Here is a 17,290-nt window from a genome sequence, read left to right as displayed (position 1 = left end):
TGCATGGGAAACACAATAGCAGCAGAGGTTTGGCATGTGGATTGTTCATATCTCTCTGATCTGACTACTGCTTATCACAAGCCTGAGATCTGCGCAGAGTTGACGCCAAAGGAACCCGGTGTGCGTTCCATGTAAGCAGGTTCGTTCGCTCTCAACTCCGGCCTTCGCATCAGCTCGACCAAAAGAGTGCCCGCACATAAGATAAGGTGATATCTCGAAAGGATGCTTGCTATGTTCCTTTTCTCTTTTGTTACATGTGCGTCGGTCGTCGCTGGTCACTTGTCACAATTATGTTTTCGCAACGTTACTGGAGGTAGTGGCCGTCTGGGGAGGATGGTGCGTCGTCCTGCGTCTCCACTCGCCGCTTCGCATTTTTTTTTTCTTTCTGGGTGGTGCGAGGCGCGGTTTACAGGGCTGTTTGGAGTGCCGCCTAACCCGCCACAGCGTGCCTAACTTATGGCGCTCAAAACAGCCGCCACACCTGCGGCGGAAAAAGTGTGGCGCGCCGTGGCGGGTTAGGCGATGCTCCAAACAGCCCTTACGTCAGTTCACCTGCGCACGCCCTTCTTTCGCTGCGTACAACAACGATTCTGCGCCTCTTTCGCGCACACCAAAGCTCGCAACACCTGATGCCTCCGGTTTGTTCTGCCGGGTTTGGCTCGTGTGACGGGCCGCGCGCGTGTTGCATCCAGGCATGTTGTGGAAGCGAGCCGGGATCAACGGATGCGCTCCGGTGCTCCCATCGTGCACCGCACTGGCAACCAGCAGAGCGCCGCGTTTCGAGTTGCCATACTGTTCCGTCACGTTCGTTCGTGTGCAGTCTCATGTTGCTGCGTTTCCATCAATCGTCTTGCTTGCTTCTGTTGAGCTTCTAGCTCGCTAGCGGTTGTTCTTGTTGGATCACCGGGCGTCTCGGTAAGAATCGGGTGCAGGTGGGGAAATCGGCGCCCCCCGGGAACGTGTCACACGTCACGCGATTGATCGTCGAGGTTCCATACCATGGATTGATTTGATCGCCGAGTTTTTCCATTGATTGAGCATCCCCATGGAGCATCTCGCTTTCCGCCGAAGAGATCACGTCCAAGCTCGTGCGTTCTCACGTCCCACAGGTGCCATGACGGCATACAAAAAGGAATTTTATCAGTGCCAGAAACTCTCTGATAACGCGACCGCTGTGCAAGCCACATGACATGATGGTCCCCTATGCTCGTCTTCCCTTGTGCCGCCGCGACGCGAGGTTGCACCTTGCGTGACGGCACCGTACGCCTGAAAATCAAGGGGGCTCGGCATGGACGCTTTGCCCGGCAGACGGCGACGCGCCACGGACGCCGGAAGCCGTCGCCGTCCGTTTCCAGGGAAGCTCGGGTGAGCACGGCGCGCGGAACCTGAGATCGGCGGCGGCCTCATCGCATGGGCAGGGGGCATGGGCGCCTTCTGTGCAAAACTGTAGGCCGCTCCCGTCGCGTCCCTTTCCCGTGGGATTCAGACACCCGCGCACATGGCCCGATGCCATCGATCGCTGCCGAAATTCCCCGGTGTCAGTGGGGAACTGGGGGTGCCGTTCCTGGGGCACTGTACCCCGGTCGCGAGACGCCCCTCGCTGGCACCGGCGGCGAGGCCGCGCTCCTGTTCCCTCCTGCCGGAATTCCACTGTTGCTCGGGCACGGGCGAGCAGTGCGGCGGCGACCTCGCGCACGGGCGCATCCGGCGCTCGCCATGCCGCATTAACGCCGGGTGAGCAGAGCAGAGCGGAGAGAGAAGCTCGTCGAAACGCTGCGGCGGCGGCCGGAGTGTCGTGACGCGGGACATTCAATTCGGTGTCTGCCCCACGGGAGCGCGGCGTGATGGCGTCGCACGAGGCCGGCCGTCGCCGTGCGTCCGAGCGGGCGGCGCGCTGGCTGGTTGGAGAGGTACGCCGCCGCCGTGCCCGACCGCGACGGCCAGCTGTTTTTACGGCGTTCACCTGACCGTCGGATCACCGTGCCGGCGCGCGCCGTTCCGGACGGTGGAAAGGTGCCCGGGTCCCCCATGAGGCCATCAATGCCAGGCACGTCAGGCGTTTCTGCCATTCTGATTCTGAGGTCTGCAAGCGATGAGCACACTGTGGCATTCCAGCTCTCCTTTTCTGAACATGTTCCCTGCCGACTTGACCTTGGAGCTTGCAGAGGCAGACGGTACATCCACCCCGGGCCAATAGGAAGGCAAAGGGAAAGGGAGGCTACAGCTAGACAGCCGAAGTACCAGTAGCACCGCGGCCCTCGGCCCGCCTGCCCTCCCCTCCAATCAACCGCTGCCCGGTCGGCCGCGGGCCGGGCACCGGCGGCCCCAGCCCCTCGCGTGCCCCTCAAACCGCTGCTCCCGCACGGGCCCCGTCCCCGCCCGCCTCGATTGCACTCGCGTCGCGCGCGTCCAAACCGCCACGAGCTAGGGGCGCCGGGCGTGGCAGGCCGGGCAGGCGGGCACACCAAACCAGCGGCCCTGCCACGGCGCCGCAGCTCCATGCCATGGGCGCATCCGGCCTCCCGCTCGTCCGCTTGCGGCGATCGACGACGACGCCGGGGAGGCGCGCCGCTGCTCCGCCGCTTCGCGACAGTGCCGGCGGGGGGGTAGGACGGCGACGGGGGTATGGGGGCGACGAGATGGATAGAAGGGACCGCGCGGATCACTTCACTTGCCGCCCCCACCATGTCCCGGCCGCGTCGTTTCCCGCGGCACCGGCGGCCCATGGCGTCCTGTCGTGCGGGAGGAAGCCGGCACGGGCTAGCTTGCGATCGAGCTCGATCCGGCCGCTGCTCGCGCGCCATCCGCGCCGGGACCCGATCCGTCACGTCGAGGCGCCTCCCCGTCCACGTCAAGGGGGCACGTTCTGGACGCGCGCGGGCGTGGCGGTCGATGCCGCGGGCGCACGAGGCCGGGCGCGTCCGGACGCCGCATCGCGTTCAGGCACTGCCGCGCGACATGGCCGATCGCGTCGCGGCCCGCCCGCTTGCCGCCGACCTCCACGCGGTCGTGATCGCGATCGCGAGTTGGTACGGAGGATGGGGGCAGCAGTGCAGCGCAGCCGCCTCCCTCGTAGGCGCCTGCACGGACGGACGTGGCCGATTGGCCGGGCCGACCAGTGCTCGCCGGGGATGGGTGTTTGATCCGCTTGCCTTCTCTCGCCGGCGATCCAACAGGTGCAGGCGGCCTCCCCATGCTTTGGCAGCTCACGCGCGGGTGGGAACGAAGCTGCCATACGCGCAGGGCCGCTTAAATGTCGGTCCACTGGCCGGGCAACAGTTTGGCTGTGCTGCCAGAATGGAAGCTGACAGGAGGAAACGGGCAGCAGATCATCGACATGGAAAGGTGCATTGCATGCACGCCCTGCTGCACACGGCACATCACCGGATCATCATCATCAGATCATGATGCATGGTGCCTAGTGGATGTCATGCTCCGATTCCCCTGGCGCAGATCATGTGCGAGACCGTCCGAGATCAGGATAGCAGTCGGCGGTAGCTTCGAACGTCCAGGTTTCATTGAATTGTCAAAGATGTTTCGTTCATATTCATGTCTTGCGGGCAGGGACGTAACTTCCACGTGCTGTTTCGAGCTACTAGTCAACACAAAAGTCATCAAAATAAACTAAAACAGCATGACATGAAACTAACTGATCCAGAAAACACCATGTGTTACCCATTTAAATGCCAAGTCATGAGGATACAGTTAAAGTTTATTGGAAGTTTGATCCAGGGTTTAGGAACATCATCCTCCAGATGGATAAGATACAGTATCACCTGCACTTTCCATGCAGCAAAGTGACATAATTCTCACACGTAACGAAAACAAACTGATCTCTCATAATAGTCATGGGTTAGTGATCTCAATATTTAAAAGAAATACAGTGCATTCCAATTCATTCATATAACCAGTAGGGATTCATATAACCAAGAGGAAAAACAAAGCCAAATCCTCAACTCAATTTCCTTTCATCTTCCCACTCGAGAAGTCTAATAACCCACTTTCGGATTTGCACTTACATTTTTTTAAAAAGAAAATCAACCTCTGAGCTCATGCCGTTCACTTACATTTTTTTGTTCTTTGTTAAAAGGGTGTGTTCGTTTCTTAGGGTCTAAAGTTTAGAAGTGTCACATCAAAGAGAATCTTATTATTTATAAGTATTAAATAAAGTCTAATTACAAAACTAATTGCAGAACCACAGGGCTAATTCACGAGACGAATCTAATAAGGTATATTAGTCCATGATTAGCGGATAATTACTGTAGCATCACTGTGCCAAATTATGGATTAATTAGGCTCATTAAATTTGTCTCGCGAATTAACACCCGTCTGTGCAAAAAGTTTTATAAACAGATTTTATTTAATACTTCTAAATAGCAAAAAAAAAATTGATGTGATGGATCTAAACTTTAGAGGGAAGGAAATGAACACACCCAAAATCAACCTTTGAGCTCATGCCGTTCCCCTTTTGACCCCACCTCCATCCGGGTATCGACTATCAACGCAGAGAGAGGATGCCACTTTCCAACTCCAACAAGCCTTCCATGTGCACCAACCAACGGCCACGGCGGCTGCATCGATGCCCATGAATCATGAACCCAACAGTGCAGCATCTCCCAAAGGCTAAAGTGCTCCGTCCTCGGACTCCGGGGGGTACCGGCATCGCCCGTCGAATCTCCGGATCGATGGCGACGGATCCAAGATTTTTCATTCGGAAGGACACGGACGGAACCTCGGCACCTGGTATCCACGGGAACGGCTGCTTTGCCTCCCTCCCTCGACCGGCCTCGCCATGCCGTGAAGAAGCTTTTTCCTCGTACGAGCGTTGCGTGCGTGCTCTAGCCGGCCGGCACAGCGAGAACAAAGCTAGGGGAGTGGATGCAGGTCGCGTCGGGTCCTGATTCGATTCGCATACACTGCTCGCTCGCATTCTGGGCCGGGGCCAAGTGGAGCGGAGAAAGATTCAGGCAGGCGCTCGATTGCCGCCGGACGGTCAGGTCAGGCCGGCACGGCGGGCATGTGGTCGAAAGCAGATGCGGTGACGGCAAAAGCGGCGTCGCTTTTGCCAGGGCGGTAGGAAAGGGTGGCGCCGCGCATGAATCGCCGCCCCCATTGGCTCCTCAGCGGCGATCCAGCCTCCTGGAACAAAGGGCTTCGCCACGCGCGTCGCTGTGCCGTCCCTCTTTGGACTAGAGGGACTGGCCTGGTGATGGTAAAGATTCAGAGGATGTCCAAGAATCTCCGGTTCCTTCGCTGCATATCCTGCTACGGGATGCTGGCCCGAGCTTTCCAGTTGGGCGTCCACTAGTATGAGTGAGACGCTGTCACGCTCTGCACCGCGCGAGCTCCGATTCCTCCGAGTTCCATTCGAGTTGCCTGCGGAAAGGTCGGCCGATCGGGCACGCACGATCGGCAGCAAGCCGTTGATGCGTGTCCACCGTCACAGAGCTCGTTCAGAGCCGGTCTCATGGTGTCGAGATGAAAAGCAGGCGGTAGTGGAGCTAGCACGCCCTATCTTCGAGTCGCCGTGACGAAGCCAAAGGGAAAAGGGTGAGGGACGGGTGGGAGAGACGATGAGACTCATCGGATGAGCAAGTCCAGGACTAATGCTGTACGGTAGCCACTGGTTTTGCGAGCCGACCCGGCACGCTACCCGCGGCACCTGCGACGACGTGCTGTGGCAGCGGCCGGCCGGCGCAAGCGCGACACCCCCACACGCGCGCCACTGCGCGGGAGGGCGGGCGGGCAGGCCGGCAGGCGAGGGGCCGGCGCACCAGCTCAGATGCCGGCCCGGCATGCAGGCAGGGCGGCCTGGCTGAACCACGCCACGCGCGGGGGCCGCGAGCCCGCGACCGCGCCGCGCACGCACCCCCTCTCTCCTTCCTCCCATCCCGCGCCCCGCACCCCCCCCCCCCCCCCCCCCGCGCGGCGAGGCAAGGGATGGTGCCAACCGAAAGCCGCTGCCCTACGCCCGCCCGCGCGCGCTCGAACCCAACCGCGGCTAGTGCTCGGCCGCCCGCCCGGCGCCCCGCCCCACGCCGGGGTGCCAGGTGCCACGCGCGGCGCGGCAGGCGGCAGCCCAGCCCCGTGCCTTTTCGGGTTGTTTATTCGCGTGGCACCCGTGGTCCGTGCGGTGCGGGCGGGGTGGCCTGGCCCCGCGCGCGCGCCCGCCCGGTGGCCGTGATGAGTGGCCGCCTGGGCGGCCATCCCGCGGTGCCCCTCCGCGCGGGGGCACCATCATGCGCGCCCCGCTGCCTTTCCATGCCACTGCATGCCGGCCGCCGCGACCTCCAAAGCGGCCAAGCCATCATCGCTGGCGCCCCGATCGACCAGGCTCGTCTGCAGGCACTGTGACCAATGCCGCCGCGCCTGCAGCTGGGGGGAGGCCAGGCCGGAGAATGAGAGAACGCCGAGACGCCGGCATGATGCGTCCGTGCAATGCATCGCATGTTTAGCACTGTCTGCATCACTGCAGAACGAGAATTTGCGTGGTCGGTCAGATCCATAGACTGTTACTGAACTACTACTGGTAGCACAGGAGAAGTTGCACATTGTACTCCAGAAAAAAAAGGTGGCATGGGCGCATGGCAAGTAGTGGATGCTGCTTGCATTATTTGGAGGGTTGAGCTAGCAGGTAGTACTTGGCTGGAGTACTTTATACTACAATTAGTCCGCGTAATGATAGGCCTGGAAATAGACATGTAACCTAGAGCAGCCACGCAAGTACAGGGTTAGCATGGTTGCGGCGTCCGTCTCCATGATTGGTTTGCTAAAACGCAAACCCACTGCCCTCCTTCAAAACTTGCTCCGTAAACAAATCGCCACTAGCTAACTAGCCTTTTCCGAGACCCTGCTGCACACACGCACCAGATGGCAGAGCCACCATGTCGTAGTATATCCGTCATCCCTTTGAGATAAAAAAGAAAACTGTATCCCTTTGAGATCACAAATAAAAAAGTTTCGTAGCGATCGATCGACGACCAACGCAGGAACCTGAGCAACAACACATTTCCGTGCGACGCCTGACGAACCTGCGGGCACTTTTGGTGGCGCCAAGCTCTCCCCCGTTCTCATGAGGAATCATTGCGCGGCTCGGCCCCCCTTTCCCGTCATCTTTTTTGGAGAGAACCCACCATCATTCGCCCCGGTTGGCTGCTGATACCAAAAAGCTGCGTCTCGTACGCGTACATGTCTCCTCGTCGTACGCACCACCGGCCGACAGCGTCCCAGGAAATCGCTGCTCCGTTTTTTGTTAACGAATGCTGCCGGGGTCTTCAAGGTTTAGGTACCCAGCAGTTGTTAGCACGGAGCAGCTAGGAAGCAAAGGATTGGTACCTGAATAATCGCATACTACTCCTGTATGAGTTCAGGGGAAGGGAAACGTATCGGTTGGCAACTTTTTTTTTGAAGAAAAATCGGTTGGGAACTTGGCATAGAACTCCGGCTGCCATCGGTTCGTTGTACCAACCGTCCTCTGGGAGTCCGACAGCGAGGGGTAGTACGGGATCCCGTAGCGGGAAGCGCCGAGGGCCCGGCCTGTAGTTGGATACGCCGGAGCCGTCCAAGTCGAATCCCACATTGCACGCGTAGTGGCTCTCTCTGGGTACCGAATGAATGGGGGTGTGGGGTTCCGCCGGCACTGGACGTTCCTAAACTGCCACAGACATTAGTGAAGCTCAAGATGCAAGTAGACAAGTAGAGGTGCTGGGACTGCCCGTAGCGACCGAATTCTGCGGTTGTGGGCAGCTACATGAATAGGGATGGAAATATTAACGCGGATATCCGAAATATCCGATATTCATATTCGCTTGAATATCAATATGGTCGTATTCGAATTTAATATCGATTTTTATTGTTTTTCTCTATCCGATTCCACATCCGTATTCGACAATATCGAACACTATCCATATCCGTTTCCAATAAAACTATTTAAAAAATTATATTTATTTTCTATAACCAATATTATTAATTTTTGTAATAAAGATATAAGAAGATTCTGTTTTATCTATTTATAGGCGAAATTACTTTTATAATTTTTATTATTTATTAATAAAAATTGTTTATATATTTATTAAAAATATATTTCTATTTCTAGTTTTATTTTTATGTATTTATTATTAAAATATTTGTTGATAAATAAGCTATTTTTTACCTAGCTATCTTTGTTATATTGTCATACTTTAGTTTGTACATAATAATAATTTTATATTCTAAAACTACCAATAAAGAAAATAGCTAAATGTTATCCTATATATCGAGTAAATATCCAAATTCAAATCCGAATCCAAGGCATCCGTTTTGCATTTGTATTCGAGAATATCCAAATCCGTATCTGTACTCAGTTAATATATGATCCTATTGTCCCGTTTGTTTCAGCTTAAGGCCAATTTTAAAGGCTCTATTTTAGGAAATTCAAAAGTCAGGTGATCCCAGAATCGAGAATCGAGAATCCAGCTGATTACGGATTCTCAATTCTGGATTTTAGGAGTCCTCTGACTTTTGAATTTCTTAAAATTGAGCCTTCAAAATTGGCCATAAGCTAAAATAAATAGGGTTTATGGCTATAAATGTCGATCGACTGATTCATTATTCCAACAATCTCATGGATATTTTTATTTATCTAATTTCTGGGCATCATCATCAAACTAGCTTAGGATCCATTTTGATATCGATATTGAAGAGCTTGATATTGAATTCGGTTCAACATCAATGCAGGCTAGCTTTAGAAATGGGTTCAATACCAAAACTATTGTTTGGATGTAGATGAATTTGCCAGATGGAATTCAATTGGGAAGCAAATACTGATTCGTGTTTAGATGTGCATACGGTAGAATTGGAATTGCCACGAGTAGATGGCCTCAAGGCGGCGGAGCTCAGGGCGGCGTGGGGCGCAGGGGCCGCCCGGGAGGAAGAACGCGGCGAAGCAGTGTCCATCTCGGCGGCGAACGGGGCGGCGTTGCAGAGGAGGCGTCGTGGCAGAGCAACATCCGGCTTGGTGGCATCGGAGGGGAGGGCAGAAGGGTGTTCGGCGCGGCGGCACTGGAGGGAAGGGCGGACCAGCGTCCAGCGCGATGGCAGCAGAGGGGAAGGCCGAGGGTTGATCGGCATCCAGCGCGGCGGCAGCGGAGGGGAGGGTGGACCGGCGTCCGGCATGGCGGCAGCGGAGGGGAGGGTAGAGCACCGTCCGGTATGGCTGCGCAGGGCCGGCGCTGCAGCGGAGGACCACGGTGGCACTGGAGGGGAGGTGAACCGGCGTCCGACGCGGCGGCACCTCAGGGGAGGGCGCACCGGCGTCCAGCACGGCATCGAAGGGGAGGGCGAAGCAGCGTCCAGCGCTGCTGCGCAGGGCTAGCGCTTCGGAGGAGGATCGCAGGGCAGTGCTGTGGAGGAAGGAGAGGGGGAAGCAGGGTCCAGCACGGCGGAGGAGACGTGGAGGGATGATGGGGAAATGATTGCCATTGAATACGGAGTGGGAGGGTCGGAATTGTGGGGAGGGGTAAGCCAGCCCCCTGAATACCGCTTGCTATTGGTGCCAGTTTCTAATACCAATGTCTAAACCATCCAAACAGCTAATATTGGATATAACTAATTCTAATTTCGAATTCTAGGGTTCAATATCTACATCCAAACGGGGTGTTAAGGAATTTAGTGGAGGACACTGCAACTACCACAATAAATTATACACTTCGTGAAACCTAACATATGATTCTTATCGAGATACAGTTTTCGTATGGAAGATGGAAAACTGATATGGGACACTCTAGAGAAGCATCTCCCAACTGATTTACCTAAGAACAAGTTCTCGCTTTAAATCTATTGCAATTTTTCCTCTTTTTTTTTGAGTTAGAATAAAAAGAAAAAAAGCAATTTTGCATCTTTGGCACAATCTATATTTTCGCGAAATGGATCATAATAAAATAGATTTTAGGTATCTAGGGAAGATTCACTTGGAAGTAACTATTTCCTAGATACCCATGCAGGGGGCTTCGCGGTTGAATGAATCAACTCGAAAAATCCCTAAAAAAGACCTAAAATTAAGGATTTATCAATGGGTAATGTTGCTCCAATACCTAACCAAAGAGCTACTGCAGTACCGATTAAAAAAACGGTCATAGCTACTGGGCGACGAAATGGATTTTGGAATTTATTGACATTCTCTAGAAAGGTACTGTCAATAAGCAATCATAACTCTCGTGTATAATGCTGTTATCTTGAATCTTTTGGCGATTCAACAAATCGGTGAGGATGTCTCATGAAAAGCTACTCCCTCCTTTTTCTTTATGTAAGGCGTATTAGCATTTGAAAAAGCCTTCAGGAACAAAGTTTTGATCATTAATTTCTATTAAAGTATAGTATCAATTTTTACAATCAATATCATATCAAAGATATGTGAAATATGAATATATTGGTACAAGATTTAGACACTACGCATGCATATAATTTAAATAATTGTTGGTCAGTACAAAGTTTGAACTTTTCAAATCCTAATACCCCTACATAAAGAATAGGAGGGGGATATAAGTAGAGGAATGGCTGATAAGTTCAGTGATTGAGAATGCTATGATATTGATATATATCCCTCCGTTCACACTTCACAACTATTCTCAGCAACATATAGTGCACCATATAAGTTCACATTGAGTTGTTCCAAGACCGACTGGCTTCACTCTCTGTTGTAGTTGATGAATTTTGAGTAGACAATCAAGCTAGTTGTGCACTCCATATTAATCCATGTTATTTTTAGAAACTATGTTCCTTACAGTTACTAGTCGTGCAGAAGCTCATGTTGATACGTTAGTTTATCTAATTTCCGTACATCGTCAATCCACAAGGAATTTAATGGAAGACATTACAACTACCGAAATAAGTGATATTCTTCTTGAAACCTAATTTATGGATCTTATGTAGATATGCAATCCTAACTAAAGCCTATGATGTTGCTATCTTGAATCTTTTAGTGCTTCGGATGTCTTGTAAAAAGTGACAAGAAAAGGAATGACTAAATTGGCTATGTGATAAGAATCTATGACATTCAAACATACCCCCGTTCACGCTTCATAACAATTCTCGGCAACACATGTTCACACTGAGTCTTTCTTTCTGAGACCAATTAGCTTCACTCTAAAGGATTGTGTGAGCGGATAATCAAGCCGGCTGCTAGCCACAATTTAGGCCTCTAATATCGCTTAAGAACATATTTTCCATTAAAAAGAAGACGAATCTATTTGTTCGGTCCGCTTTGGATGATGTTAACAATCAGCGAGACAATTAAAATAGTGAAAGTGTGAAACACAATTTGTGGTCATATTCAATAGCACTCCAACAATACACATGAAACTTGGCGTAATGTGGTCTGTGTACTTTCTTTCAAAGTTACAAGGGAAAATTAAATTAGGATTTGGAAGAGCTAGCCAAGCCCGGACAGAGGGTAACAAGACTCAGTTGAGGTAAGACAGCACTACAAATATAATACATTTTGAATTACTTTTGAAAAATTAATGACATCTACTTCCCAGAGAACTTTTACACTTTTAATCATTAGACCTGAGTATAGGATTTGTATTTTTCTCCCCACCCAATGGATTTTGTTCTGAAGCCCTGAGCATATCCTAACCCAATTGCACAAGAAGAGTTTATTCAGGAAGGATTAGAGACAAAATTGGCTCATGTCGAATGCTGTGAAAATGGTTACTGGAGTTACCACCACTCCATTTTCATGTCAAACACTGTTACTGAAGCATGGGATTAACAAAAACATGCATGCTGCCATTCCGAAGTAGTATAGGCTAAGATGAGCAAGAGAGCTCTAGCATTCCATCAAAGTGACATGCATCCATTTTACAAGGCAAGGCCAGCCCAACCATCCATGGAAAACCCTCCCATCACAAACCCATAACCTGAGCATCCGGATGCTTTGCAAACCGTGCCATCCCAAAGCTTTTGCACATGCCCTTGCCGCCCTCCTCCAGCCCAGCTCTTGTCCCAAACATTTCTTTGTGGCCTCTAAATCTCTACAGCTAAGAATAGTACTCCTACAGATTAATCTCCTCCATGCATGCCAACCTGCGCTGCACGCACGCGCAGCCGCTGCAGCACCCTTTGTCTCCTCCCCTGTCTCCTACTCCATCCACCCGGCATCGCTGAGCTGTGACCGGCCTGCAACCTTGTCGCGCCTTTTCTCTCACAGCCCCAGCAGGATGTAGTACACGAGCGTGATGGGCAGCGCGATGAGCATGCCGAAGATGACTCTGCAAACCACAAACAGCAGGTGAGACAAAAACCCCAGAGGCAAAGCGAGCAGCGGAGGCCGAGAATCCCGGCGTCCTCCCTGCTGCGAGATGGACGGAGCACAAGGTCGAGCGCTTACGCCGTGCTGAGGATGTCAGGGTGCACGCCGTACTCCTTGGCGAAGACGAAGGGGACAATGCCCTGCGGCAGCGCGGCCTGCGCGTCGTCGGAGTAGAACAAAACGAGCGTCAGTCAGAGAGAGAGAAAGAGAGGCGGCGAGGAGGGGGGGAAGGGCGAGGCGTTTCAGGCGCCTCGGTGCTGGTTGGGCGTGCAAAAGTCTAAAGGGAAAGCGAGCTGTGCCGGGCTTTACCGGCACAGGGGGCATATCGATCCGGCATGCCCGGCCGGCCACTTGAAGGCTGTTTGCTTCTTTCTTTCGGATTTTTTTTTGAATCAAAAGGCGGTTCTTGTCAGTGGCATGCCTGTGGTTCGTTTGTGCGGTTGGTCGGTTGGTCGTGAGGTTTTTTGGTGTGGTTCGGGTTTGGTTTTTTACCTGGACGATGGCGACGTGGAGGAGCGTGCCGCGGAGGCCGACGGCGAAGGAGGCGGCGGCCATGACGGCCGGGCCGGTCAGGAACCGCACGGCCATGGCGAACGTCGCCACCTTGTTCCCGCACGCGATGATCCGCGGCTGCAGCGCCATGAACAGCCCTGCACGGGGAAAGCGACGTCGCGGTGTTGTCAGTCAGTGACTCGGGAGCGCAAGATCCACCTACTGTTCCATAGGTGGACTGGCGTCCGTCCGGAGAGGATAGAGCGGATGGATGCACGGACCGAGGCTGAACATGGCCATGCCGAGGCCGGCGTCGGAGAGTATCGAGATGGACTTGAGGATGATCGCCGGCATCTCGAAGTTCCATCTGCATGCCAGGCGAGCAGATTAGTGAACGATTGATTAACGGGGCGTCGCCGGCGGAGTGATCAGTAGTTACCGGAAGCAGACGAGCGACCAGATGAGGCCGATGAGGCTGGAGTAGGTGTTGGGGTTGCGGATCAGCTTGCGCCACACCATGATGAGGATGAGCCGCGTCATCACGCTCGTCGGCGGCATCGCCGCGGGCGCCCCCGCGCCGGCATTCCCCTGCCCGACCACCGCCGCCTTCTCGTCGCCGGCCTCAGCGTCCCTCTCGGCGCCGCCCCGGTTCCCGAAGCTGAAGTCGTCGCGCTCCGCGAAGTCCTCGCCCCTCTCCTTCCTCCCGTCCGCCGCAACTGGTCGTCCAAGCACAGAAGGGAAGTTTGAGCATGCGGCGCCGCGCAGAGCGGAACAAGGCGGCGAGTGGGGGAAAAAAAATAAACGACGCTACCTTTGCGCGGGGAGGCAACGGCCATGCGGACCTCCTTGACGGCGGCGGCGTCGTTGTACTCGGCGTTGCCGTTGCCGAACACGTCGGACACGGGCGACGCGCTGGAGCTCCAGACGAACATGTGCAGGTCCTTGCCGTCCTCGCCCTTGGCCTGCCCGTTGGCCGCCTTCTTGGGCCCCTTGGCAGGCGCCGCCATGGCCGGGTTGGGCGCCGGGTACTGGCCGTACTTGTTGGCCTTCCCCGGCGCGTCCTCCTCGTAGTTGGACGGCCTGGGCGTGGCGCCGGTGCGCACGCCGAAGGCGTCCCCGGCGGCGAAGTTGGAGCTGCGGCCGACCATGGAGTAGAAGTCGGTGTGGTTGAAGCTGGAGCCCCGCGGCGTGGGGTTCCGCGACGACTGCAGCGAGTAGATCTCGGCGTTGGTCAGGTTGCTGGGGCGCGGCGTGGTGCTGGAGAAGCCCATGGAGCGGCGCGAGTAGATGTCGGAGCGCGAGGCGTTGGATCGGCGCACGGTGACGTGTATCTTGCCGTCCTCCTTGACCTCGGCCTCCGTCTCGATGGCGTCGTTCCTGCCGTCGAGCGATACGACGTCGGGGTCGACGACGATGGATGCGATGGCTCCCGCGGTGTCCGGGAACTGCTCGGTGATGAGGATCCTGGCGCCGCGGTACTCGAACATGAAGAGCATGAGCGTGTACCAGATGATGCACTGGAGCACGACGATCTGCACCATGAGGCTGCCGGAGAAGTCGCCGTACATGCCCTTGAGCAGCGGGATGCCCATGACGAGCGTGTTGGGCAGCGTGGAGAGGGAGAAGAGCGTGATGGTCCACTCGAGGCAGCCCCGGCGGGAGAGGTAGCTCCAGGCGGTGAGGAGCGCGAGGACGATGAGCTTCTGGAGCGTGTCGGCGGCGATGAAGCGGAGGTTCATGGTGTAGGGGTTGTTGGTGGAGATGAAGTGGAAGGAGAGCAGCGGCACGGCGAAGAGCGCCACGAAGCGGTTGATCCCGGAGCACTGGTCCGGGGTGAAGATGCGCCACCACCGGACGGAGCCGTACGCCAGGATCATGGCGACGTAGAGCGGCACCATGGCCGTCATGACGTGGTAGAAGTCCGTGCCCGTGATCATCTTGCCGGCGCGCTCGCCGCCGCTGCGCCTAGATCGTCAGAGAGACACGCTACCAGCGAGCCGCTTGCTCCTCGGCGTGTGCGCGGCCGCCGGGGAACGCTCTTGGTGGCGCCGGCGGCGTGGTGCGGCGCGGCGGGAGGGAGAGTGCGGCTGCGGTGAGTGGGTGGAGGCTGGAGCCGCCGTGGAGCGGAGGCAGGCGGGGGAGCCAATGAGGGAGGGAGGGAGGGAGGGAGGGGGGTGTGGGCATAGGCGCGCGGTGTGATTATTTATACACATCAGATGGGCACTGCACAACCCCCGACATGAAGATGGGCCGTGGGTTTAAGGAATGTAAATTGGGTCCATATGTCCTCGCAGATTATTTTTTTCAGAAAAAAATACCTCCTCATCATATACAAAGAAATTGAAATGACATTTTTTTTGGGTAGTCTGACCGAAAATTACCCCATACGGAAATTTGGACTAAGAACTTCATTTCATTGGGTAAACATTGGCTATCCAGCACAATGTGATATTCAGGACGAAAATAAAACATTAACAGTAGTGGGCAATTTTCATTAAAAAAATAGACTTTGGATGTCAAAGGCTTGACAGGAATGCACCGTAGCTACCAGCCCACTGCTGCTGCATGGCATCCATAACTGACTGGCATGGTATCTTCATATGGACGGAGTTACTGAGACGTGTCATTTCCGACTGACACGTCCACCTACCGTTGGAGAAGCAGCCTCATTTTTTTACGTGAGAAGCAGCCGCATTAACGGTGCACGTAGACTGTTTACTACTGCAACGCCCCTGCCCTAGTTGATCCGCTCTAGCGCCACACCATACGGTGAACCAAAGCTCCAGCCAGAAACGAAAAGAAATTCTCAGGTCGAGGAGCGAGCAAAACTCCCGCACGCCGCGCCACGCCGGAACGCCGACAGGGCAACCAAAAAGCTGCGACGCGACTCCAAGGACGCCCCCGAATAATCAAACCGCCCACCCAGCTGCGCTGCGCTGCGCCGCTGCAGCCCCCGCCAGGCCGCCCTGCGCCCCGCGCGTCGGGCGCCGCGCCCTTGCGCCCTCCGCGCAGCTGCCCGTCGCGTCGCGGCGCGCGGACCGAACGGAAAGGAGCGCCGGTGAGCCGCAGGGACACTCGCAGCGGCGTCGTGACCAGGGAGGGAACAGTGGTAAAAGCTCGCGCTCGGGCGCCGGCGGCGGCGCGGCGCGGCGCGGCGCGGCCCGTCGCGCGGTGGCTCCGTGCTCCGGTGCTCCCCCACGTCCCCGCGTGCGCGCCTCCGGCCATCATCGCCTGCCGGCTGCCGCGCGACGCACGGGAAGTACGGGGGGAAGGGCCGGACTACCCGGTGGGTCCGGCGTGGTGGTGGCGCACCGTTAGAAAAACTCTTTTGGCGCCATGGCCGCCATGCGCCTCAAAAAGCTGGCCCGCCGGCCGCTCCTCCAGTCCCCGGCCGTCGTCGGCACGCACGCACGCACACGGCCGGGCGGGCAGATGGGCTCGGAGGTTTTTCTATGCCGGTGGTCCAGTTGAGCGCGTACTGTGCCGCAGTTGTTTATCGTGGGCTAGAGCTTCGTTCCAGCTGCGCTTTTTTTCTCTTGCTCAATTGCTCTGTCTCTCAGTCTCTGCGGTTCATGCTGCCACTGCTCTTGTAGCACTAGCACAGATGGACGAAAAGATCATAGAGGCCCTCGAATATACCCGCCCCAAAAGTGAGGCTTGTGTGGCAGGCTTTCGTGCGTGTGCTGTCCCCGTAAACCTGGTCTTGGATGGTTTTTGTAAGGTTTCTTCGTACGTGAGGGCTGCTGGATAAAGCTATCGTCACGGTAGCTTCACTGGCCCTGCCCATTTGGAATTTTTGGTTGTCTAGCAGCAAAAAAAAAAAAACTACTCTGGAGAGGGCAACAGGGCATACGAGATGCGACAGTGCCGTTAGCTAAGTAGTGGGTGGGGCTGGGGCAGATGTGATGCCGCGCGATCCAATCACGCTGGACCTAACATTCTGGTATGCCTGCGTGTCGCTGGTTCAGGTCTACCGTCCATTCATCGTCCTATTGAGCTCGGACGATATTCGAGTGAGGCTTGTGTGCCCTTGGCGGCGAGATGCTTTTGCGGTTCTCTAATAACTTCGGGCCTGTTTGGATCCAATGGAAAGAGAAAGAGAAAGTGCAAAACTTTTGCTCTTTTGCACTTTTTTTTGCACTTTTGGATCCAAACACCCCAAAATGCAAAAGGGCAAATGCTACCGTAATTTTGCTAATTATGGATTAATTAGGTTTAATAGATTCGTCTCGTCATTTAGTACTCATCTATGGTAATTAGTTTTTTAATTAAACTATATTTAATACTTCTAATTAGCGTCCAAACATCTGATGTGACAGGAGCAAAAATTTTACCATTTGTCCTTTTGCCATTTGCACTTGGATCCAAACAGGCCCTTCGTAATATACTAGAGAGAAAAAATTCTCTCTTTATTTGAGATCGGCATCGGCTTATCCGTTACTATTAGTACTTCCTAGTGTATGCCTGTATGTGCATCTAGCACTCGCAAAGGTGCCCCTGTTCCTGTTC

The 17,290-nt window shown here is 54.7% G+C and overlaps 1 protein-coding gene across 1 annotated transcript; it reads right to left on the bottom strand.

Moving 5' to 3' along the window:
- Nucleotides 1-11,659: 11,659 nt before the first annotated feature.
- Nucleotides 11,660-14,929, bottom strand: LOC112891046 (probable auxin efflux carrier component 1c). Its single transcript, XM_025957943.1, has 6 exons — nt 13,593-14,929; nt 13,221-13,497; nt 13,063-13,148; nt 12,782-12,939; nt 12,368-12,444; nt 11,660-12,248 (listed from the first exon to the last, which is right to left on the bottom strand). Exons 1-6 carry the CDS (start codon nt 14,716-14,718, stop codon nt 12,182-12,184), a joined length of 1,791 nt encoding a protein of 596 aa, XP_025813728.1. The 5' UTR covers nt 14,719-14,929; the 3' UTR covers nt 11,660-12,181.
- Between the last annotated feature and the right edge of the window lie 2,361 nt (nt 14,930-17,290).

Source organism: Panicum hallii, chromosome 4 (assembly GCF_002211085.1).
Source record: "Panicum hallii strain FIL2 chromosome 4, PHallii_v3.1, whole genome shotgun sequence".
Taxonomy (NCBI): Eukaryota; Viridiplantae; Streptophyta; class Magnoliopsida; order Poales; family Poaceae; genus Panicum; species Panicum hallii.
Note: the sequence above shows the minus strand (reverse complement) of the source record. Positions and strands in the feature narration are given on the sequence as shown.

Coding starts and splice junctions, on each gene's coding strand:
- LOC112891046 (XM_025957943.1), bottom strand. CDS start 14,718: ATGATCACGGGCACGGACTTCTACCACGTCATGACGGCCATGGTGCCG. Junction 12,445..12,781: donor TCCACGTCGCCATCGTCCAG/GTAAAAAACCAA, acceptor GACGACGCGCAG/GCCGCGCTGCCGCAGGGCAT. Junction 12,249..12,367: donor CCTGACATCCTCAGCACGGC/GTAAGCGCTCGA, acceptor TGTGGTTTGCAG/AGTCATCTTCGGCATGCTCA.